This window comes from Scyliorhinus torazame, chromosome 16 (genome assembly GCF_047496885.1).
Source record: "Scyliorhinus torazame isolate Kashiwa2021f chromosome 16, sScyTor2.1, whole genome shotgun sequence".
Taxonomy (NCBI): domain Eukaryota; kingdom Metazoa; phylum Chordata; class Chondrichthyes; order Carcharhiniformes; family Scyliorhinidae; genus Scyliorhinus; species Scyliorhinus torazame.
The window spans coordinates 126825915-126851025 of NC_092722.1; the positions used below are offsets into that span (position 1 = coordinate 126825915).

Sequence of the window (25111 nt, forward strand, 5' to 3'; positions counted from 1 at the left end):
AAGTCTTACAACACCAGGTTAAAGTCCAACAGGTTTGTTTCAAACACTAGCTTTCGGAGCACTGCTCCTTCCTCAGGTGAATGAAGAGGTATATCACCAACAAACCTGTTGGACTTTAACCTGGTGTTGCAAGACTTCTTACTGTGCTCACCCCAGTCCAACGCCGGCATCTCCACATCAAAGATAGGGAGTGGCAGCCTACAGAGGGATTTCAAATTAAGGATAAAAATGTTAACTGGGAACCAGTATAGGTCAGCAAGCAAAGGGGGAAACTGAACAAACTCCTTTAGTATAAGACATAGTAGGCAGCAGAGTTTTGAACTATCTCAAGTTTGCAGAGGGTAGAATGTAAGGGATCAGCCAGAACTACATGAGAATTGTAAAATCTAGAGATAATAAAGACTTGGAGGGCTTCTGCCACTGAACAGCGGAGCTAGGATAGGAGGCAGGCAATTTATAAGGGATGAAGTGTCTGCATGCATACATGGTTGAAAGCTCACCTCAGGGTCAAATATGACATGGAGGGTCCAAGCGATCGATTTCAGCCTCAGACCATCGCCAAAGAGAAGGATGGAATTTGTGGCAAAGGAGCAGAATTGCAATGGGGACTAAAGATATTGATTTCAGTTTTCCAAATATTTAATTGAAGGCAATTTTAGCTCAGCCAGTTCTTGATGTGAGATAAACAATCTGACAATTGTTATAATCCCCATAAAGACCAATAATTTTAAACAAAAGATTTGAATTCTGTAGCCAACTCCCGGTTTAAAATGGCGAATGGCAAAGGCTGAAGGGAAATTCAGCCAACACAGGCAGAAACCAGAAGGTGCAGGTTTGCTGTGTATTAAAACTCTGCAAAAGCCCAGACAGCATCGATACCAGCGACCATCAGCATAATAATGTAGCAGCCATCTACATACTAATGCGCAATCCCCGGGTGCAATTGAAACATTTGGGATAAACAAAGCAAAGCCAGACTCCCCGGCGCCAGCAGGAGCCAACACAAAGGAGGTGAACGAGCACCTCAAGACCGCCCATCGATCAGGGAACCGCTGCAGTATTGGAGAAAATTGAACCAAGCGATTGGGACAAAGTCCAATCACTTGGGACCAGGTACAGGGTCCGCCCCGAAAGGCAGGAAGCCCCTGGGGACTATAAAGTTAAGCCCCCAAGTTCAACTCGCTCTCTTTTTCCTGCCCGGGTCACCCAGCAAAACGAACCAACCTTGACCGGTGCAGTGACCGCCGAAAGACCGCAAGTCTTAATTCAACGCCCGCTACGAGATAGGCGCTCCTAGCTACCAATCCGTACCAACTTCGAATCCCGCAGACTTAGAACCCGAACAAAAGGCCATTTGTTCCCCTGACCTGGTGGGCCAGTCCGAAGTTAAGTATAGGCCTGTTAGTTGTAGAAGTAGCTTAGACATAGAATTTGTGCATGAGTAGCGATTACTGTGTATAATAAATGTGCTTTGATTTGAATCTTACTAATCGGTGTATTGAGTTATTGATCATTACGTGAACTTGAACCTCGTGATGGTATCATAAAGATACCTGGCGACTCGAGAGCAAAGGTAATAAAACAGAGCAATTGAACCGCAACAATTCCCAGTAACTGACTGCACAAGATTAAGTCAAAACAATCAAGTTAATACTTTTACTGCAACAAACGAACTAAACATAATATTGACTAAACATCAAGTTCTAACTACAAAAAAAGATATCCCCTTCAACATGGCCGAAGAACTCTGCATTCCATTCATACTTTAATGCCCATGCTCTGTAGAACACAGTTTTTGCAAGAACCAGTCAATATCACTCCCATCTTTTTCCAACAGGTCACCTTATCCTGTTTCACCATGTAGCAAGCTCAATTAGCCATCAAAAGGTGCCTCAGTTTTCAGAATTTGCAAACACATCACCAACAGCAAAACAAGACTCACTCCGTTGATTATTCATCACCACCCCCAGCCACCCACCCACCAGCCACAAAGAGACATATCCTCTGGTCTTCTTTGATTGCCATAGGATGCTTCAAACAGAAACCATCTTTTCGTCCATATTCTTCCTGACAGTATAGAAAGGCAGCATGCCTTTGCTGATTACACTAAACTGTTGTTCTTTGCCTCCCCGAGAGCTCTTTTACTCTCAAATCTCTGAGCTGGACATTCTACCCATAGTCAGCCCTAGCTGCTCTTTCCTTTGTTCAAGGTGTAAGCAATTTGCACGTTGCTTACAGAACCTTTCGACTTGGACCCCCCGCCCTCCCAATCTCCATCGGAACCAAGTCATCTGGGTTACTGCCGGACGGAATTCCTGGGAGGTGACATTATGGCAATTCACTGGCTACAGTTAGGGCTGGATTTTGTGGCGAGAGAGGAAAATTCCCTGACCAACCTAATGCGCAATGATAACATAATCCAGACAACCTAAACAAGCGGGGATCAGACTTCTGCCACTCCAAGTGGGGCAGGTATTGCCTCAATGTGAATGATGTCCCCCATCATCTCCTTGACCCCTTTCAATCTCTTCACCACCCCTCTGCCCAGCTTATTATGCCAAGCGGCATATTAAACATCCTGCATATTATGAGGATGGGTCTTGGGGGGAGTGGTTTAGGGGTGTTCGCCAGCTGACATCGCTCAAGCCCTGCTACTGAAAACACAGAGCAGTCAACTGCAAAATAAGAATGGAACCAGTCAACTTCAGTCCACCCCGTTGAATGATGTTGGTTAACGTGATCAACTGTGCAAAAGGCTTCAGACAGGTCAAGAAGGAACCGCTTACCTTTTCAAAGACATATGTCATTTGTGACTTTGATAATAGCCATTTCAGTACTGTGGTAAGCACAGAACTGACAGAGGGATTCAAACATGATGTCCAACCGGTAACAATATTGTCTAACATAAGGGGCAGGAAGGGAAGTTGGGTGGTCAAAGGTTTGACGAGGATAGGATTGAGAGAGAAGCTGGATCTCATAGCCAAGGTGAGTTCATAGAGTTGGGTGAGAGTTGAAAAACTAGAGAACAAAACAAGTTCAGTGCTGAGGCAGCAAGGGAGGGTTAGAGGAAATTTATTTTTGAAGACACTATAGAACAACTCGTTACTAGTCATGGCTCAAAAATAAATGTTGCAAGCAAATGCCACCCCTTCAGTACTAATTTTTTAAGAAAGTAGTTGTTTAGTTACCTTTCACATAAGTGTTGCCTTTTGCATCTTGCGCAAACCGAAGTGCCTTTCTTTTCTGACATTTATATGATGCAAGATCAAGTAAATCATAAAGGGCTTCATTGTATATTTCACAAAATGAAACCCAAACAGAAAATCTGATCCTATCTGCTCCAGTCACAGCAACTTGTTCAGCATGCTTCAATTCTTCAGCAAAGTCTCCTAGACTACCAAATGACTTCAATGAACTTCCTCCTTGAAGCCAAAACAAAAATATTTTATTGGTTTATCAGGATTGAACATTTTAAGAGACCACAGTATCAAATTGTAAACAAAATCCTTTAATTTATCTGGTGGACTGCATAGTCAGGAATTAAATATTAGTCTTGGATTCGTAGATGTATTTTAAATTAACTAATACAGATTACTAGGATTATGCTTTAGGTACTTGCCATTAATATTTCTCCCTAACTTTGGAAACTTGGACAAATGTAATCCTTTCTATGAATTACGATGGCAGATTAAGTATATTGATATTTCCCTTAAAAATAGCTTAATTGCATCCTTGGTGTTACTTTCAATTTTTTTATTGCAGTATTAAGCTTAATTGAATGATTTGGACGAGGGAAATGAATGCACTATTGCCAAGTTTACAGAGGACACAAAAATAAGTGGGAAGTCAAGTGGTGAGGATTGCACAAAATCTACAGAGAGATATAGAGACATTAAATGAGTGGCTAAAAACTTGGCAGATGGAATATAAATGTAGGTAAATGTGGAGTTATGCACTTTGGTAGGAGGAATAAATGAGCAGAATATTATTTAAATGGAGAAAGGCTGCAGAAAGCTGCAGCAGAGGAGAATCTGGGGGTCCTCATGCTTAAATCACAAAATGTTAGCATGCAGGTTCAGCAGGCAACAGGGAAAGCAAATGGAATGTTGATCTTTATTTCAAAGGGAATGGAGTATAAAAATAGGGAAGTCCTGCTAAAACTATACAGGGCACTAGTTAGACCACACCTGGAACACTGAACAGTTTTAGTCCCCTTTCATCTCAGGAAAGATATTTGAGGCAGCCGGGAGAAGATTCATTAGGTTGATTCTCGGTATTGTCATGAATCTACCTCGAGACAGCACAGACAGTATTAAAAGGGCCTCAATTGGTATGCGTCTCTCCTGTAATAAGTTTAGAACGGCAGTGTCGATAAAAATAAAGTATGAATGGTTTCTGGAGGAGAAACAGATTATCGACGATTAGGAAGGTCTCCAAGATATACATATGTTAATGTATAGTGACAGAAGTTGATGGGAGAAGCCGGCCGAATACACAGAAGGCATAATCAAAGAACAAGGCGGCATAAAAGAACAACGGTACAATTGACGAGTCCCTGTGAAGGAAGTAGGCAGTTACCATCTAGCAGTCTCAGAAAGTGGACAGGCCAGTTTACAGCGACGAAGCCTGAAGGCCAAGTTTATAGAAAACATCAAGCCAAGGCAGTACGGAAAGCCTTTGTAACAGCAGTTTTAAAATATCTTTGCTGGACCAGGAAAAAGACCGTTCCCAGATTTGAGCTATAGTAACTATAGCTGGTGATTCAATTTGGATGTTGTTCGGGGAATATGGGGAAGACTTATAAAGTTCAGGTCTCATAGATATATTGTGTAACCAGGGGTACATTCTATATAAACTGGGTGCGTTTAGTAATTCATACATCCTGGGTGGTCATCCTGTTTGTGTGCATCTGTTTTTTCTTTAATAGTCTTTAACAATTGTTACAGGTCAACTAGGCTATTTATTCTCGCTGGGGTTTTACACCAAAACAAAATAAAACCATAGATCCCCACAAACCGGCGTTCCAAGTTGGGATACCCTCGCAGATAACATCATGTTTCGTGACAGAATGGAGGGATTCTTTGAGGAGATGTTAAGTAGACCGGGCCTGTATTCATTGAAGTTTAGAAGAATGAGAGGCGATTTTATTAAGACTTAGAAGATTCTTCCAAAATTAAATGTAAACATCTACTGATAATTTGAACAAAGGGACAAGAGGACAGGAATTGCCAGTTCTGGCAATCAATTAGATCATAGAGGATATGTACGTCAAATCCATTTACTTGCTTTTGATCCATATGACAGGATGCCCTTGCCTAACAAATAATCTCTCTGGTTGTGAAAATTTGTCTTAATCCAATATCCATAGCGTTTTGGTAGACTAAATTCCAGATGTCCATTATACTTCATGTAATAATAAAATAAAGCTTCCTTATTTCAATAGCCTACCTCTAATTTTATGATATTCCCCAGTGCATGATTCCCACCAGATTGAAGGCATCACTTACTCCCCAAGTATTTTAATCCTCTCCAAATAAAGTTTCTATTTGCTTTCAGTTATCTTTCGTACTTGTAGATTAGTTTTGAAACTGTTTTTGGGCCGCTGAATACACAAGTCTCTACTATCCTCCAAATCCCTGTCCGTTGCTGGTAAACAAATATCCTGATTTTGCTCTGGTTGGATTATTCCCTCATTTCTGCATGTTGAATTCCATGTGCTATTATTTTGCCCACTTATTTGTTTATGTCCCTTTGGAACATCTTGCTTCTATTCACACAGGTTACTCATAACTTGATATTATCTGCGAACAACGTATGCAGTCAGCTCATTAATGTTATTTCAAAATTCTAATAACAATTAAAGTATATCCACATATAGTGGAATTAAAATTCTTAAATAAAATACAGAAAATATTCAGCAGGTAGGCAGCACCTGTGGAGAGGAACAGAGTTAACTCTTGGGGTGATGATCCTTCATTTCTGTTTTTATTTCATACTTCCAGCATTTGGAATATGCTTCTGTATTCTAATTCTTACTTTGTATGTGGTGTTTTTTTGTTCAATTGAAAGTGCAATTCATATTTAGAAAGAGTAATAGTCATTTGAATTCCAACGGTACAGGACTACATTAACTTATGATTGAAAAATACTACAACCGAGACATAATCAGCATTCAATACCAGTGCTGAAAGTTACTCCCTTGTATTTAGAAGCCTTTGAAGACAACTTTTTTTTTTAAATTTAGAGTATCCAATTCATTTTTTCCAATTAAGGGGCAATTTAGCATGGCCAATTCACCTAGCTTGCACATTTTTGGGTTGTGGGGGCGAAACCCACGCAAACACGAGGAGAATGTGCAAACTCCACACGGACAGTGACCCAGAGCCAGGATCGAACCTGGCACCTCGGTGCCATGAGGCCGCAGTGCTAACCCACTACGCCAAGGTGCAGAATCATTTCATCGACCAGACCTTGTTGATTCACAATTGAAGTTTACAATTTAGAATGATGCCCCGATATACCAATGAAACAATGAATTAATTGTGTCTGTCTATTTTAGGCTCACTTGTTCAACCTACCTTCTGAAGCATCTAGCGAACTATGCCGACAGCTCTCATTGTACTGATCACTCTATGGGTGGGAAAATGCAATATAAAAAATATAAAGTTTTAGAGTTACAATATTATTTCTGTTTAAATCCAAAATCAATCCTTTACCGTGACCATGGTTACATAGGGTTACTTAGAAAGGGCACAGCATTTAATAGCAGACTTGGGACAAATATGCTCCCTCATAGCCCACAACCTATAGTAAATGATAACTAAGATAACTCTCTTGTCTAGTTTCAATTTTGGTTGCTTAATTTTGTTGCATATTGCATTTGTTAAAAAGACTTAATTTATAACAGTGGATGATGATACTGACACCATCAGTCAGTCAATCAACTGGAAGGAAGCCTGAGAGAGCACATGGTGCCCAAAAGCACCACTTGAGGCCTTCCATGCCTGTTAGGCCCCGCAGAGCCTAGGGAGCTTTACTGGTCCTTAAGCTTCATAGAACATAGAAAAATACAGCACAGAACGGGCCCTTCGGCCCATGATGTTGTGCCGAACCTTTGTCCTAGATTAATCAGATTATCATTGAATTTACAGTGCAGAAGGAGGCCATTCGGCCCATCGAGTCTGCACCGACTCTTGGAAAGAGCACCCTACCCAAGGTCAACACCTCCACCCGACACGAAGGGCAATTTTGGACACTACGGGCAATTTATCATGGCCAATCCACCTAACCTGCACATCTTTGGACTGTGGGAGAAAACCGGAGCACCCGGAGGAAACCCACGCACACGGGGAGGATGTGCAGACTCCGCACAGACAGTGACCCAAGCCGGAATCGAACCTGGAACCCTGGACTGTGAAGCAATTGTGCTATCCACAATGCTACCGTGCTGCCCTTAAGAACAAATTAATCTACACTATATCATTCTAACGTAATCCATGTACCTATCCAATAGCTGCTTGAAGGTCCCTAATGTTTCCGACTCAACAACTTCCACAGGCAGTGCATTCCATGCCCCCACTACTCTCTGGGTAAAGAACCTACCTCTGACATCCCCCCTATATCTTCCACCATTCACCTTAAATTTATGTGCCCTTGTAATGGTTTGTTCCACCCGGGGAAAAAGTCTCTGACTGTCTACTCTATCTATTCCCCTGATCATCTTATAAACCTCTATCAAGTCGCCCCTCTTCCTTCTCCGTTCTAATGAGAAAAGGCCTAGCACCTTCGACCTTTCCTCGTAAGACCTACTCTCCATTCCAGGCAACATCCTGGTAAATCTCCTTTGCACCTTTTCCAAAGCTTCCACATCCTTCCTAAAATTAGGCGACCAGAACTGTACACAGTACTCCAAATGTGGCCTTACCAAAGTTTTGTACAGCTGCATCATCACCTCACGGCTCTTAAATTCAATCCCTCTGTTAATGAACGCTAGCACACCATAGGCCTTCTTCACAGCTCTATCCACTTGAGTGGCAACTTTCATTTGTGTTTTTTTTTTAAAAAGGCAATATCCCTGTAAGGGGATGCCTCTTTTAATTTGTCCCTCAGTTTATTTAATTTAGTTTATTTGGTTTCCATCAAAATAGTTGGAGGGAAGCCTGCACTCACAACAAACAAAGTGGAATTACCCAGTAAACAGAGTCTATGTGAACAACAACAGAGGCCCTGACATTTAAAGTGAACCCTCTGGAGCAAAAAGCTCCCAACTCCCTCCCAATGCCAGGTTCCCACTCAGCTCTGTGAAACTTGGCGGGCAACAGAGTCTGGGTTAAATATGTTAAATGACCCACCTCCCCAAAACAGGATGCTTAGACACCTTGCTACCAACCAACATTTTGAATATGCAATGGGTACCAAATTTGTGTTTGCGGGTCGAACGCCATCCATTGCGGGAGTTTAATCATCAAAGCTACAGTCTCCAGATAAATAATTTATTTCTCCAGAAGAAACTTCTGCACACAAATAACTTCTGCAAAATCATTCCCCGTCATTTATAGTGCCCTTTCAAGATGCGACTGTTCGGAAATTACTAAATCATTTCAATTCTAGCTGGGACTTGTGGATGTTGCTAACTCTCAGCACCAGAGTAGGGCAAGAAGGCAGGTCCCTAGTCCATCCCAGTTGGAGTGGGGATTGAACCCCATCCTGTCAGCATCAATCTAACCCACACTGGCCATCCAGCCAACTAGTCCCCCTAGGAGGCAGAGTTGCTGAGGCATCATGCACTGTTACATGCAAATTCAATCAGGGTTTTCAGAAGAGATTTGAATAATTATCGCAAAATTTAAAAAAAATTGCAGGGCTACAGAGTAAAAGGCAGAAGGGTGGCATTGGCTACAGAGAAAAAGGCAGAAGGGTGGCATTATTGCATTGCTCCTGCACAAGAGCTAGCACAGACATGGGTCAAGTGGCCCCCTATGTACTGTAATTATTCTATGATTCCACGTACAGTGTAAGGATTTGCATTAAGTAGGTTACCCACAATTATCTTTAAAAAGCTGTTTGGGCATTTGACTCTTGTCGTTAAATGTTGAAACTAATAATTATTTCAGCTCAATTACAACAATATTTACTCATACATATTTTAAGCATAAAAATAACAGATACAATGGTAAATTCACTTGTTTACCTCTTTAAACAGATGAAGTACTGATTTTTTAATGGCCTCCTCTTCTTTCACTTGCATTTCAGTTAACCTACTAAAGTCTGTGCATCTCTGTGGCTTAATATTCATGTTTCTATAGATCTTTCCTTCAATACTCTTAAATAGGACACTCAATGAACGCGGCAAGATACCCATATCATTGTCTGGCCCTACAATAAAGCACAATATTTAAGGTGCATCAACTTTTAAATGAAAGAACATTTAAATATTTTTCTACAAAATTACATTTGAACAAAAAAACAAACCTTGAAATGTGTATGTCTTTCCTGCATTGGTGACACCATAAGTAAAAACCAAACAGTTCTGTCCATTCAAAACATCCTCAATAAGTGGTTTTACTGCTCCAAATACTTCGACTTGTTTGGTTTCTGGTCCATAAACCTAAGAGTTGAAATAATGGATTTAAAAAAGTAACAGGCTTATTTAACATATTGATACAAACATGCACGAGAAGAAAGAGATCTCCACTTAGGCCGGTACCCTCCTAAATCACACCAAGCATCATCTGTCAGTGAAACAGTTAGTATCAAAATTGTGACGCTGTCAAAGTAGGACAGCAAAGGTTCGGCCTAAGAGGGAGGCTTCTGGGAAGAAATAAAAGCTATGGGCATGAAGAGCAGAAGACATGGCTGCAATAGTGGTTCAAAAGAAGTAGGGTATACACATGGCTAGAATCGGAAGGTGGTACATTTCCAATGGTGGCAGGGCTGGAGGAGGTCATGGAAATGACAAGCCAGGGAGAGATTTGACTGCAAGCGTAGGAAAGCATTTAAGGCTCGAGAAATTTGGAAGCCACTGTAGGTCAGTGAGCCCAGAGATGCTTAGTGAACAGAAATTGGAATTAGGGTAGAGGCAGTAGAATTTTAGCTTAGAAGATTGGAAGCCATCCAGCCAGGAGAGCATTTTAATAATCAGTTCTAGAGGCAAAAAAACTAAATAAAAAGGATGAGTGATTGAGCAACTGATGAATTGAGGCAGACGAAATGGGCAATTTCATGGGGGTACAAATAGGCATTTAAAGAGGATTGGACGGTGACAGCACAGCTCAGGGGCACATGTTGATAACAGAATGAAACTAGATCAGTTCTTCAGGCCATTTACGTATCCGTGAGGCCTATCTTTCTCAACCTTAAGAGAGTGATCATCCAAGAAGTATGTCCGATCTGGAATTTGTAGTGATATCATGATTGCATTATAATTCACTGACTGGCCACTAGGAGTCTCATCACTATGTAGGTGAATGTTAGTCAGGTGACCCCTCAGATTGACTGGAGGAAGCTGAACAGAGAGGCTGATTGTGCATGATCATGATCAGGGCAGCACGGTAGCACAAGTGGATAGCACTGTGGCTTCACAGCGCCAGGGTCCCAGGATCAATTTTCCGCTGGGTCACTGTCTGTGCGGAGTCTGCACGTTCTCCCAGTGTCTGCGTGGGTTTCCTCCGGATGCTCCAGTTTCCTCCCACAGTCCAAAGATGTGCAGGTTAGGTGGATTGGCCCTGGTAAATTGCCCTTAATGTCCAAAAAAAGGTTATGAGGGGTTATTGAGTTACGGGGATAGGGTGGAAGTGAGGGCTTAAGTGGGTCGGTGTAGATTGATGGGCCTAATGGCCTCCTTCTGCACTGCATGTTCTATGTATACCATTATTCATCTGTAGTTATGTATAGTTTACCCATAGTTAATGTTAATAAATTGTTTATAGCTTTAGCTACAAGTGTTCTTGTAATATAAATCAGGCCACTCGACACGAACATTGCAGAATTGATTAAAAATGGGGCTGGGTTATAATAATAATAATCTTTATTGTCACAAGTAGGCTTACATTGCAATGAAGTTACTGTGAAAAGCCCCCAGTCGCCACATTCCGGCACCTGTTCGGGTACACTGAGGGAGAATTCAGAATGTCCAATTCACCTAACAGCTTGTCTTTTAGGACTAGTGGGAGGAAACCAGAGCACCCGGAGGAAACCCACAGACACGGGGAGAACGTGCAGACTCCGCAGACAGTGACCCAGCCAGGAATTGAACCTGGGACCGTGGCGCTGTGAAGCCACATTCCTAAACACTGTGCTGCCCAATCCACTTCAATTAGCATTAGAGAGTAATGGGTACAGGCAGAGCTATTAAGCAGAGGGGCAGAAACTGAAGGGAGGTGGGTCATTAATACAGAGATTTGCAATCAAAAGATGGGACTTTTGAAATTGACATGCTGAATCAATGAGTCAATGCACTGGGAATATGATGAAAGGTCAATGCCTGCACGAAAAATTGGACTATTGTCTTTCAGAATAGGTTAAAGCTTTTGGAGTATTGTTATGGAAAGCCCAGCTAAAAAGGTACTGGTAAAGTCATGCTTTAAAGTAACGAGGCAGGAGTTAGAGTTTCGGCAAAAGTGAACAGAATTGTGGACATGGAACAAAATTGTTTTGGTTAAGCAGATGTGGGGAAGGAAACTAGGAATGTTGACAGACTCGAGGTGAAAGACATTGATTTTAGCTATGATATCAATATTCAGTTGAAGAAATTTTGCCTCATTCAGACAAGCATATCCCATCCAAGTTATTTTTGTCCACTTCAACTTCTTTCAAAATATTATTTTCCAAATACAGCTATGAGTAGTTTTAGGAAAACGTAAGCGCGAAGAACTCTTATGGTCACCTGCCGGCAAGCAAAGCAACACACCATTTTGCAGTTAGACACAAGATTATTCTAATATCCAAGGGCTCAAGTTTAAAATAATTATTTTATGTTCATGCACACTTTTGGTGCCTGGGGAAAGGTTAAGGAGGTCAATTATTCATCAAATGTGGATGCACAGTGCGTGTAATGGCGATAAAGGGCTGTGTCTTCATATCCGAAATTGGGGCTTAGAAAGGGATTCGCAGACAGGAAACTCAACCAATCCTCACATCAAATTCTGGCAGCACCATTCGGGTTATCAGGACCTGGAGATTATCGACCTTTCTGTAATGCATCAAATTCCCTTTTGGAAGTTACAGTCCAATGAGATTCCAGCACCATTTATAGAAAGTGCATTCTAAATCACAACTACTCACTGCGTTTTGCAACAAATAATTGTGCTTATGGTGTGTCAGGAGTTTCAGAGTATTCAAAATAGTGTCAACGACGTGGTTATTACACAAAATTAAGACTCAATCTTTATCAATGATTTTGGTGAGGACACCCGAGTGTAATATATCCGAGTTTGGGGGCAATTAGAACAAGTGTACATTTCTATAAAGCCTCTCACTCCCACTGGACCTCCTAAAGTTTTTTAACGCCAATGGAGTACATTTGAATCATATTCACTGTTGTAATATAGGAAGCTGTAAGTGCGCATGTGTCATCACATTTAGTTTTAAAATTGTTATTTCAATAGTGTATTCACTGTCATTAGTAACAAGGTCAAGGAAGCCCTTTTATACCTCTAACATGTGGCTTCCTGCAGCTATTTCACCTTCTGTACCTTTTCTACATTAACTACGTATTGATTTGATAGCAAAAAAACAATAATTAAGTTCATGATTCAGTAGTGAACATGGATTAATGATAGTGAATTGGTGTATTAGGTAATTATATTTTAAAGTCTAGATTTTTCTTTCAAAAAATAACACCATCGACCAAAATGTTTCCAGAAACTGCAGACCTATCAGAATTTGTTTGAAAAAATAAATTACTTTATAATTTTGAGAAGTTACAAGGCATCATATTCTGCCAAGTCTATGTGGGCTAGGCAGTGGCATAATGGTATTGTTACTGGGCTAGTAATCCAGAGACCCAGGTTAATGCTCTGGGGATCGGAGATCGAATAAGGCTTTGACAGATACTGAAATTGAATAAAAGTCTCAATTTTTTTTATTTTTTTTAAAATCACCAAATGTGGCCTTGAAAAAATGTTTATTCATGTTGTAATTGCACCCTTTCCTGATGAAGCAAACTCATATTTTGGCAAGGGAAGGGGCAAGGAGGGAGATTCTCAAGGTAATGCAGCACAATATTTCTCATTTCATTCCAGCTCAGTAATCAAAGCCTGTCCGACTTCCGGTTGCGGCTATGCGGAGCTAAGTCGCACATTCGGCAGCTCCCGCTAAAAACGGACTTTTGGGCTCTTTTCAGGGCCCCCAACGGCATTTTTTCGACGTTTCCCGGTGTTGGAAGGAGATTGCAATAGTTCCCCTACAGTGTATGGCTTGGACCAGGAGCAGGGCGACTAAAAAGGTGGTGGTGAACCCAAAGAAGGTGCGAGGGAAGAAGAGCAGAATGGCAGCGGGCGGGGACCAGGCAGCGTGGATGCAGTGGGCGCAGCAGCAGCAGATGGTTATCCAGAGCTGCTTCAGGGAGAATAAAGCGGACCTGCTCGAGCCGATGAAGGCTTCTGTCGATAAGCTGCTGGAGACCCAGACGGCCCAGAGGGTGGCGATCCGTGAGGTCCGACAAAAGGTCTCCGACAACGAGGACAAGATCTTAGGCCTTGCGGTAAAGGTGGAGGTGCACGAGGCCCTCGACAAGAAATGGCAGGAACGGTTCATGGAGATGGAGAATCGGTTGAGGCGGAAGAATCTGCGGATTCTGGGCCTCCCGGAGGGGCTGGATGGGTCGGACATGGGGGCCTATGTGTTCACCATGCTAAACTCGCTGATGGGAGCGGGGTCCTTCCAGGGGCCCCTGGAGCTGGAAGGGGCCCATAGAGTGCTGGCGAAGAGGCCCAAGGCTAACGAGCCGCCGCTGGTGCGGTTTCATCGGTTCGCTGATCGGGAGTGCGTGCTCAGGTGGGCCAAGAAAGAGAGGAGCAGCAGGTGGGAGAACGCGGAGGTACGAATATACCAGGACTGGAGTGCTGAGGTGGCGAAGAAGAGGACCGGATACAATCGGGCGAAGGTGGTGCTGCACAGAAAGGGGGTGAAGTTTGGCATGCTGCAGCTGGTGCGACTGTGGGTCACCTACAAGGACCGGCACCATTATTTTGAGTCTCCGGAGGAGGCGTGGGCCTTTGTTCAGGCCGAGAAACTGGGCACAAATTGAGGGTCGGGATGGGTGGTCGGGGATTGCTGTTGGGGTGTTACACTTTGAGGGGGGGTTCTTTACTCTTATTTCTGTTTGGTTCGATGAGGGTGGTTAGGGTGGGTTGGGCACTGTTTTGGTTGGGTCTGTCGGGTGGGCTCTTGGAGGGGGGTAAGTTAATGGAGTAGGGGTGGATGGCCAGTAGGGGGGGGGGGGGGGGAAATGGGGCCTGGGTCGGGGGTGAGGGGACTGGGCCTGTAAAAAGCGGAGACAGAGATGGCGGGGCCGGGCAGGTGGAAAGCGCTGGCTGTTTCCCACGCTGAAGGCTGGAGGGGGCGGGGAAGCAAGGGTCGTTTCCCGCGCTTGGGATGGAAGGGGGAGGCGGAGAGCCTGTGAATGGGTAATGGAGGAGGAGGGTATTGTCCCACAATGGGAGGAGTCGAAGGAGAGGCGGGAGTAGCCAGGGTCAGCTGACTTGCGGAGTGCAATGGGGGGAGTAAAGCAGCTAGGAGGGATCCTAGCTGGGGGGAGGGTGGGGGGTGGTGGGGAACTAGGTTGCTGCTGCTATGGTCAAGGGGGAGCTGGAGCGAGTAGAGGGGGTTGGGACGGGGGTCTGCCGCTGTGGGGAACGGGCCGGGCGTGGGGTGCGGGCGCGTGGCTGGCCAAGGAGGGATTATGGCTAGTCGGCGGGGGGAGGGGGGCGAGTAGCCCCCCGATCCGGCTGATGACCTGGAATATAAGGGGACTGAACGGGCTGGTCAAGCGGGCCCGGGTGTTCGCGCAGCTGAAGGGGCTGAAGGCGGATATGGTCGTGCTCCAGGAGACACACCTGAAGGTGGCAGACCAGGTAAGATTGATGAAAGTGTGGGTAGGTCAGGTGTTTCACTCAGGGTTGGATGCCAAAAATCTGGGGGGGGGGGGGGGTGATCTTGGTGGGAAAGAGGGTGTCGTTCGAGGCGTCGAGCATTGTGACAGACAATGGCGGCAGGTACGTCATGGTAAGTGATAAGCTGCAAGGGGAGAGGGTGGTGCTGGTCAATGTGTATGCCCCGAACTGGGACAATGCGGGTTTTATGCGGCGCATGTTGGGTCGGATCCCTGACTTGGAAGTGGGGGACCTGATAATGGGGGGAGACTTTAATACGGTGTTGGATCCGGCACTGGATCGCTCCAGGTCTAGGACGGTTAGGAAGCCGGCGGCGGCTAAGGTGCTGAGGGGTTTATGGACCAGATGCGAGGGGTGGACCCTTGGAGATTTGCAAGGCCGGGGGATAGGGAATTTTTATTCTTCTCGCATGTTCAGAAGGCTTATTCCCGGATCAACTTCTTTATTATGAGTAGGGCGCTGATAGCGAGAGTAGAGGATACAGAGTACTTGGCGATAGCCATTTCGGATCACGCCCCGCATTGGGTAGACCTAGAGCTGGGGAGCAGAGGGACCAGCACCCATTGTGGCGCTTGGAGGTGGGCTGTTGGTGGACGAGGAGGTGAGTGAGCAGGTCCGAGGAAACATAAGAGAGATACCTGGAGGCCAACAATAACGGGGAGGTCCGAGTGGGGATGGTATGGGAGGTGTCGAAGGCAGTGGTTAGGGGAAAGCTGATCTCCATTAGGGTCCACAAGGAGAGGAGAGAGCAGAGGGAGAGGCTGGTGGGAGAGATGGTGAGGGTAGACAGGTGGTGTGGGGGAGATGGTGAGGGTAGACAGGTGGTATGCGGAGGTGCCGGAGGAGGGACTGTTGAGGAAGTGGCGTAGCCTCCAGGCCCAATTCGACCTGTTGACCACCAGGAAGGTGGAGGTGCAGTGGAGGAAGGCCCAGGGGGCGATTTATGACTATGGGGAAAAGGCAAGTCGGATGCTGGCGCACATCAGCTTCGGAAGAGGGGCGCAGCTAGGGAGATCGGGGGAATTAAGGATAGGGGAGGGAGTGTGGTACGGAGTGGGGTTGACATCAATGGGGACTTCAGGGACTTTTATGAGGAATTGTATCGGTCCGAGCCCCCACAGGAGGAGGGAGGGATGGATCGCTTTCTGGACCAAGTGAGGTTTCCGAAGATGGAGGAGGGACTGGTAGCGGGATTGGGGTCCCCGATTGGGCTGGAGGAGCTGGCCAAAGGGATAGGGAGCATGCAGGCGGGGAAGGCACCGGGGCCGGATGGTTTCCCAGTAGAATTCTACTAGAAATATGTGGATCTGTTGGGCCCGTTGCTAGTTATGACCTTCAATGAGGCAAGGGAGGGGGGGGGGGGCTTTGCCCCCGACGATGTCCTGGGCACTGATCTCCTAGATCCTGAAGCGGGATAAGGATCCCCTGCAGTGTGGGTCTTACAGGCCGATTTCATTGTTAAATGGAGATGCCAAGGTGCTGGCGAAGGTCTTAGCCATGAGAATGGAGGATTGTGTGCCGCAGGTGATCCACGAAGACCCGACAGGATTCGTGAAGGGAAGGCAGTTGAATGCGAATGTGCGGAGGCTCCTGAACGTTATTATGATGCCGGCGAGGGAGGGGGAGGCGGAGATAGTGGTGGCGATGGACGCTGAGAAGGCCTTCGATAGGGTAGAGTGGGGGTACTTGTGGGAGGTGCTGAAGAGGTTCGAGTTTGGGGAGGGGTTTGTCAGGTGGGTTAGGTTGTTGTACCAAGTCCCGATGGAGAGTGTGGCCACGAACAAGGGGGGGTTTGAGTACTGTCCCCCCCGCTCTTCGCACTGGCGATTGAACCCCTGGCTATGGCACTGAGGGAGTCGAGGAACCAGAGGGGGCTGGTGCGGGGCAGGGAGGAGCATAGGGTGTCGCTCTATGCGGACGACTTGCTGCTATATGTGGCGGACCCGGTGGGGGGAATGCCGGAGGTAATGGGGATCCTCACGGAGTTCGGGGATTTCTCAGGGTACAAGCTCAACATGGGGAAGAGCGAGTTGTTAGTGGTTCACCCAGGTGACCAGGAGAGGGGGATTGGCGAGCTCCCAGTAAAAAGGCGGAGAGGAGCTTCAGGTACTTGGGGGTCCAGGTGGCCTGTAGCTGGGGGGCCCTGCATCGACCTAATTTCACGAGGCTGGTGGAGCAAATGGAGGAGTTCAAGAGGTGGGACGCGTTGCCGCTGTTCCTAACGGGTAGGGCGCAGTCAGTTAAGATGACGGTGCTCCCAAGGATTTTGTTCCTGTTCCAGTGCCTCCCCATGTTTATCCCGAAGGCCTTCTTTAGGCGGGTCAACAGGAGCATAACGGGGTTTGTGTGGACGCGAGGGACTCAGAGGGTGAGAAGGGTGTTCCTGGAACGGAGTAGGGATTGGGGGGGGGGGGGGGGGGGGGGGCTGGCACTGCCCAACCTCTGTGGGTACTACTGCTGGGTCGCCAATGCGGCGATGGTGCGCATGTAGGTGATGGAGGGGCTGCATGGAAGAGGCTGGAGACAGCGTCTTGCGAGGGTACGAGTCTGGAGGCGCTGGCAACGGCGCCGCTGCCGCTCCCTACAATGAGGTATACCACGAGCCCGGTAGTGGCGGCTACCCTCAAAATCTGGGGGCAGTGGAGGCGGCGGCGGCGGGGGGGGGGTCTCGGTGTGAACCCCAATACAGGGGAACCACCAGTTTGTCCCAGGGAGAATAGATGGAGCGTTTTTGGGGTGGCATAGGGCAGGGATAAGAAGGTTGGGGGACCGGTCTGTGGACGGGAAGTTCGCGAGCCTGGGTTAACTGGAGGAGAAGTATGGGCTCCCCCCGGGGAACACCTTCAGATATTTACAGGTAAGGGCGTTTGCCAGGCGGCAAGTGGGGGAATTCCCGCGGCTGCTGCCACGCACAGTACAGGTCAGGGTGCTCTCAGGGGTGTCGGTTGGAGTGGGGAATATCTCGGAAACTTAACAGGTGACGCAGGAGGAGGAGGAGGCCTCGGTGGTGGAGTTGAAAGGTAAGTGGGCGGAGGAGTTGGGAGGGGAGATTGAGGAATGGACGTGGGCAGAAGCCCTGGGGAGGGTGAACTCTTCCTCATCGTGTGCAAGGCTCAGCCTCATACAGTTTAAGGTGCTACAACAGGGCACACATGACTGGGACAAGGATGAGCCGGTTCTTTGGGGGAAGAGGACAGGTGTGTTAGGTGCTCAGGGAGCCCAGCAAATCACACCCATATGTTCTGGGCATGCCCACCGCTGGAGGAATTTTGGAAGGGCGTGGAGAGGACGGTGTCGGGGGTGGTAGGATCCAAGGTCAAGCCGGGCTGAGGGCTTGCAATATTTGGGGTTGCAGGGGAGTCGGGAGTGCAGGAGGAGAAAAAGGCCGGTATTTTGGCCTTTGCGTCCCTGGTAGCCCGGCGAAGGATTCTTCTTCAGTGGAGGGATGCGAGGCCCCCAAGCATGGAATCCTGGATCAACGACATGGTAGGGTTTATTAAATTGGAGAGAGTGAAATTCGCCTTAAGGGGATCGGTACAAGGGTTCTTCAGGCGGCGGCAACCGTTCTTGGACTTCCTGGCAGAACGGTAGACAATGGTCAGCAGCAGCAGCAACCCGGAGGGGGTTCTATGTTATTTTTGTTTATTTACCCTGGGGGATTTGAGGGGGTGTATATATTTGCTTTGTGTTAATTCGGGGTGTTAATTTATTATTTATGTATAGGGGGGAGGGGGGCATGGGGGTTGTTTTACTTTGTTCTGTATTTAATTTTTTTAATAAAAAAAATCAAAGTCTGTCCACCACAGCATCCAACTAATTCTTCAATTGTTCCTTTTTCCATCAAATCCCTAGTGCAGAAGGTGGCCATTTGGCCCATCGAGTCTTTACCGACCCTCCAAAAGAGCATTCTACCTAAGCCCACTCCCCCATCTTATCCCCGCACATTGATCATGGCCAATCCACCAACCATTATCTAGAAATCTATTCTCTACTTGGATTCCTGGTAGACAAATTTTATTCAACATTAAATTAGCCTTTTATAAATTTCAGTCCATGCCCCTTTTTCCAATAGTATTTATTCAATTCTAGCTATTCCGCATAATTTATTCCGATGAGCTTCATAATACTGTGTTCTCATCACTGCCTTCGGAAATTGAAATCAATCCTGTGGATTATCTGCGCACGGTTTCCAAAGTAGCTCCCAGATCTCTGGGCATGATCTGATAGACCAGTGTTTTTCAAACTTTTTTCCGGGGACCCATTTTTACCAACCGGCCAACCTTCGGGACCCAACCCAGCCGACCTTCGCGACCTACCATTTTCTCTTACCTTGTTTGTTACTGACAAAAATGGAGGAAATGGTTTTGGGCCAAAAAACAAAAAGAGGCTGCGACCATATTAAAAAAATTCAGCCGCACTGCGCACTCATGCCCGATCATCGGTGCACATGCTCAGTGTGGCCGAATTTTTTTTTATCTGTTCCTGGACATTTTGAAGGCCGCTTGCAGCCGGAATTATTAAAAGCCGGCTGCTGCGCGCGATCGGGAGCGCCGCAACGGATGGCTCCGCAACCCTCCCGACACCCACCCGCAGGTCGTGCCCCGGGTTTGACAATGCCTGTGATAGGCCACAAGTATTATAGCAGGATTTCCTTCAATTTGTACTTCATTACAATTTCAGCATGGAGCTAACCATCCTTGGTCCTGGTTTGTTAAATTAATGTGATATTCAAATGAAAGTATATGAATTAACTTTGTAATGTTCAAATACACTTCTTCGATTGATTTCCCCTTCTAGCTAGTATGGTGTTTCCCAAGGAAAATAAACATCTAGCAACTTTTGCTATCCAAAGTAGCAGCTAATAAATTTTATGGTAGAAATTCACCAAATATGTAATAGTGGCTATTCATCTATCTTTAAACACAAGAAAACACACTCTGGAAAATGACTCATCATATTTTGAATTCTATTTAAAAGTGCAGATGTACCAAATATACTTCTACTCAAGATTGCCATTTTACTCAATTGTAAAATAAAAACTCTTTGCTACTTACATGAGTAAATGTAAAACATTGAGCTATTTGGCCAATTCCTCGATCACTATATCGGGAACCCAAAGAAATTTGTGGTTGTTTCAGGATGACACTAGTTGAGTTTTCTATTGATACACAGTCCTAGAAAGAACAATAATTTGACACATCAGCATATATATCAATAGGTTCACATTTTGTTTTTTAAAAAGGGTTAAATTCAAAGTAATTTAGATAACTAGCCTGTGATTCATTTTGTGCAACTTCAGCTTCAGTGAAAGGTCTAACACGAAGATGAACACACATACGATCCTTTGAACCTGAACTTTTTTGTGGAAGAGCCTGTTGAAAAAAAGATGCAGTTTGAGACATTAAAATAAAGTTGATACATTCAAGCCTATGTTAAACAAAAACAGATGGACCAGGATCTGGATTTTAACCTAGCGAATAAAATAGCAGCACACTACCAAGTCAGGATGATGTGTGTCTTGAAGAACTTGAATGCAATGATGCTCCCATGCACCTTCTACCCTTGACCTAGTGGTGGAGGTTATAGTTTTGTAAGTGCTGTCGAAGTAATATTGGGAACATGCTGCAGTATATCCTATAAACAGTACAGAGATTGCAGCTACAGTACAAAAGTCACCCTAAAAGTAGTTGTACCATTGGACAAAGCATTAAACAGGAAACTATTGGGGGTTGTAACAAAGGCAATATAATAATTACAGGGGACTTTAATCTTCAAATAGACTGGGACAATTAAATTGGTAAAATGGCTAAAAGAGGCATATAATGTTTTTATTACTTCTTTTTAGAGCAATACATTGTGGAACCAACTAGGGATAAAGTTTTCTTAGATCAGTCTTGGAGCAGGGTTAACCAGCAATGTTATATTCACAGCGTCAGAGTCCCAAATTTGATTCCCGACTTGGGTCACTGTCTGTGCGGAGTCTGCACGTTCTCCCTGTGCCTGCGTGGGTTCTCCGGGTGCTCCGGTTTCCTCCCACAAGTCCCAAAAGAGGTGCTGTTAGGTAATTTGGGCATTCTGAATTCTCCCTCCGTATACCCGAACAGGCGCCGGAATGTAGCGACTCGGGGCTTTTCACAGTAATGTCACTGCAGTGTTAGTGTAAGCCTACTTGTGACAATAAGACACAGAGGTTTCAAAATGAAATAGGCAAGCCAGGTGAATGGGCAACAAGGTGACAGATAAGAGTAATGTAGAGAACTGTGATATTATTAATCTGGTCGTAGGATTAGAAAATCAGAATTATTATTTTAAGAAAGGTATCAAACTTGCAAGTGTTGGTGTTCCTAGAGATTTGGCTGTACTCAAACAAATAATGCATAGCATGCAGATAAAGCAAGAAATCAGGAAGACAAATGGCAAGACTTGGACAATATCCAGGTTTGGGCTAAAAAGCATCAAGTAATATTCGTACTACACATGTGCCAGGGAATGACCATCTCCAAGAGAGAATAAAACCTTTGACATTCAATGGCATTTATCACTGAATCCCCCACTATCAACATCCTGGGAGTTACCATTGACCAATAACTGAACTTATCGATACCATGGCTACAAGAGCAGGTCAAAGGTGAGGAATCCTGTGACGTGGAACTAACCTTCTGACTCCCCAAAGCCTGTCCACCATCTACAAAGCACAAGTCAGGAGCGTAATTGAATACTCAACCACTTGCTTGGATGGGTGCAGCTCCAACAGCACAAGAAGCTTGATACCATCCAGCATAAAGCAGCCAACTAGATTGACACCTCTTCCACACACAGTCACTCACTCCATCACCAACTGGCAACAATGTGTACCATCTACAAGATGCAGTGTAAGAGCGCACCAACGCTCCTTAGATAGTACCTTCAAATCCACATCTAAAAGGACTACGGCAGCAGTCATGTGGTAACCTCTCAGCCACTCACCATCCTGACTTGCAAATATTGCCCTTCCTTCAGTCACTGGGTCAAATTCCTGGAACTCTCTCCCCAACAGCATGGTGGGTGTACCTACACCACATGGACTGCAGGGATTCAAGAAGGCAGCTCACCACCTTCTCAAGGGCAATTAGAATTTGCAATACAATACTGGCCTAGCCAGTGACACCCACATCCCATGAATGACTTTAAAAATGCAATTTTTGGAAGGGGATTGGAATACAGGAATGACAATGTCTTGCTACAGTTCTACAGGTTTTGGCGTGACCACATCTGGGATAGCACAAGAGGTTTGGTCTGCAAATTTAAGCATATACTGGAGGCAGTGCAGCTGAGGCTCATCGGTCCCTTGTCCTATGAGACGCTGAGTAAATAGGCTTTATATTCCCTGGAGTTTAGAAGTACGAGAGATGATCTAATTGAAACATAGAAGATTCTGAAGAAGTTTGATAGGATGGATGCTGAGAGATTGCATCTATTATTTGGGGAATCTAAAATATTGGGGCATAATCTCAGAATATGGGATTGATCATTTAGGACTGAGATGAGGAGAAATTATTCAAAGTAATTCACTCAAAGGATTGTGAACCTTTAGAATTCTCTGCCCGAGGATTGAGATACTTTTGGGATCTTGGGGAATCAAGTGATATGGTGAGCAGGCAGGAAAGTGCAGTTGAAGCCCATAATCCACCACAATCATATGAATGGCAAAGCAGGGTCAACAGACCATTTGGTCTACTCCTGATTCTATTGTGTGTTCTTGTTGATTGGTAAACTGGTTGCTGTGGTGAATTTCAAATGGACTGCTATGTCCACGATATTAAACATCAAGTGCTGCTGCAGCCAGACCCATTCAGTGAAGTGGGCAGGATTTAATCAATCTCTTGAATTGTGACTAGATGTTGGGTGTCCAGAATATCTGATCTGCTATACTAGTCACAACATTTGTGGCTGATTCAGTTCAGCTTTTAGGCAATAATGACCTTCAGAGTGTTGATGGAGTGGGAAAATTAATGATGTATTACAATTGATTGCCAAAAAAAGATAGTTAGACGCTCCCTTTTGGTCATTATCTGGAACTTGCATGACACAAATGTTACCTGCCACACTTATCAGCCCAAATCTCATTATTATTGAAATTTTGATGCATGCAGACAAAATTATATATTTACCACGTGTGATGCATTTGAATTTTCTTCCTGGCAAAGTTCATCAATCAAATCCTTTCTAATGGCTTCAAAATCCTCCGCAGTGGACATCTCCTGTGCATCATTTTCAATTCCTTGTGATTGTATAAATGACAACTTGGAGTTTAATACTGGTTCCATTCTGCTGAAAAAAGAAACAATTATTGGCAAATTACATATTTTTGACACATTTAAATCCATGAGTTGTGAAAAGCATAATAAATGCAACAGGCTAAAAGTCTCCACAAATGTGGAAATGTTTGGAACGCATGTCAGATGAATCAAGGTTTATTTCCAATTCATATAATCTCTGTACCTTGGCTTGTATCAATCATGTGATAATAAACTTTATTACATTTCATGCAGATGATATGCGAATTACACTTGTTGCACAAGACAAACATCAGGCCCCTTCTTAAGAGAGTGGACGCAACAGAGGCCATAGCACTATTTTGCAGGAGAGCAGGGGAGTTATCTCCAATGACCTGAACATAGGAAGTAGGAGCAGGTCATTTGGTTCTTCAAGCCTGTTCAGCCATTCAGCTAAATCATGGCTGGTCTTCGATCTAAAAAACGCCATTTTTGCAACAATCCAAGATCTCTTGATGTCTGTCTTAGGTCTTAAACATAGCCCTATCGGGTAGAGAATTCCAAAGATTCACTACCTTGTGAATGAAGACATTCCTCATCAAGGTCCTAAATGGTCTACCCAATATTTCGAGACTGGGTCCATGGTTCTAGACTCCCCCCCGACTCCCACGCCAGTCAGAGGAAACTTCCTGCATCGACTCAAAGCACTAAAGATTTTGTATATTTCAGTGAGATTGCCTCTCTTTCTCACTCTTCTGAACCTTTGTTGCACTTTCAAGGAGATAGATATATTTTTGATTTTTAAAACGTGTTGCAGGGATATGGAGGAACAGGAGGGGCGTTGGATTTGAGATCAGCCATGATCTGATTGAATGGCGGAGCAGGCTCAAAGGGCTGAATTGCCTACTTCTGCTCCTAATTTCCATGTTCCTGTGTTTCACTCACCATTGACCAGAAACTGAACTGGGCCAGCCATATAAATACTGTGGCTACAAGAGCAAGTGAGAGGGGAAGAATCATGCAGTAATTAACTCACTTAATGACTCCCTAACGCCTGTCCACAATCTACAAGACACAAGTAAAGAGTGTGATGGAATACTCTCCACTTTCCTGTATGAGGAGTGCAGCTCCAACAGCACTCAAAAAGGTTGATGCCATCCAGGACAGAGCAGCATTTAGATGTACACTTGAAACATCATAGCATACAAAGCTAAGGATTAAGTGCTGGAAAATGGAATTAGAATAGATCGGTGCTTGACCAGTGCAGACATGATGGACCAAAAAAATTCTATGTTGTAAAACTCTAATTATGAGCTTGCTTGATTTAGTATCCCTTCCACATTCACTCCCTCCACCAACGACGTACAGTAACACAGTGTGTACCATCTACAAGACAAGGGCAGCACGGTAGCAGTGGTTAACACAATAGCTTCACAGCTCCAGGGTCCCAGGTTCGATTCCCAGCTTGGATCACTGTCTGTGCGGAGTCTGCATGTTCTCCCAGTGTGTATGGGTTTCCTCCGGGTGCCACGGTTTCCTCCCACAGTCCAAAGATGTGCGGGTTAGGTGGATTGACTATGATTGCCCTTAGTGTTGGGTGGGGTTAATGGGTTTTGGGGATAGGGTGGAGGTGTGGGCTTGGGTAGGGTGCTCTTTCCAAGAGCCGGTGCAGACTTGATGGGCCGAATGGCCTCCTTCTACACTGTAAATTCTATGATTCTAAGACGCACTAATCCTCCTTTG

General features: G+C 45.1%; 1 protein-coding gene across 5 annotated transcripts in view; it reads right to left on the bottom strand.

Moving 5' to 3' along the window:
• Window positions 1–25111, bottom strand: part of kif20bb (kinesin family member 20Bb) — a 167223-nt gene that overhangs the window by 134685 nt on the left and 7427 nt on the right. For 3 of the 5 annotated variants that reach the window (XM_072479017.1, XM_072479019.1, XM_072479015.1), the window contains exons 2-8: window positions 23264–23420; window positions 20387–20485; window positions 20168–20287; window positions 9472–9607; window positions 9191–9375; window positions 6579–6630; window positions 3189–3422 (exon numbers count right to left, since the gene is read on the bottom strand). In XM_072479017.1, coding sequence (XP_072335118.1) covers window positions 3189–3422; window positions 6579–6630; window positions 9191–9375; window positions 9472–9607; window positions 20168–20287; window positions 20387–20485; window positions 23264–23419 — 982 coding nt within the window. In that variant the 5' untranslated portion in view covers window position 23420. Of the gene's footprint in view, window positions 1–3188; window positions 3423–6578; window positions 6631–9190; window positions 9376–9471; window positions 9608–20167; window positions 20288–20386; window positions 20486–23263; window positions 23424–25111 lie in introns of all 5 variants that reach the window. The other 2 variants (XM_072479018.1, XM_072479016.1) reach the window with 1 other exon arrangement.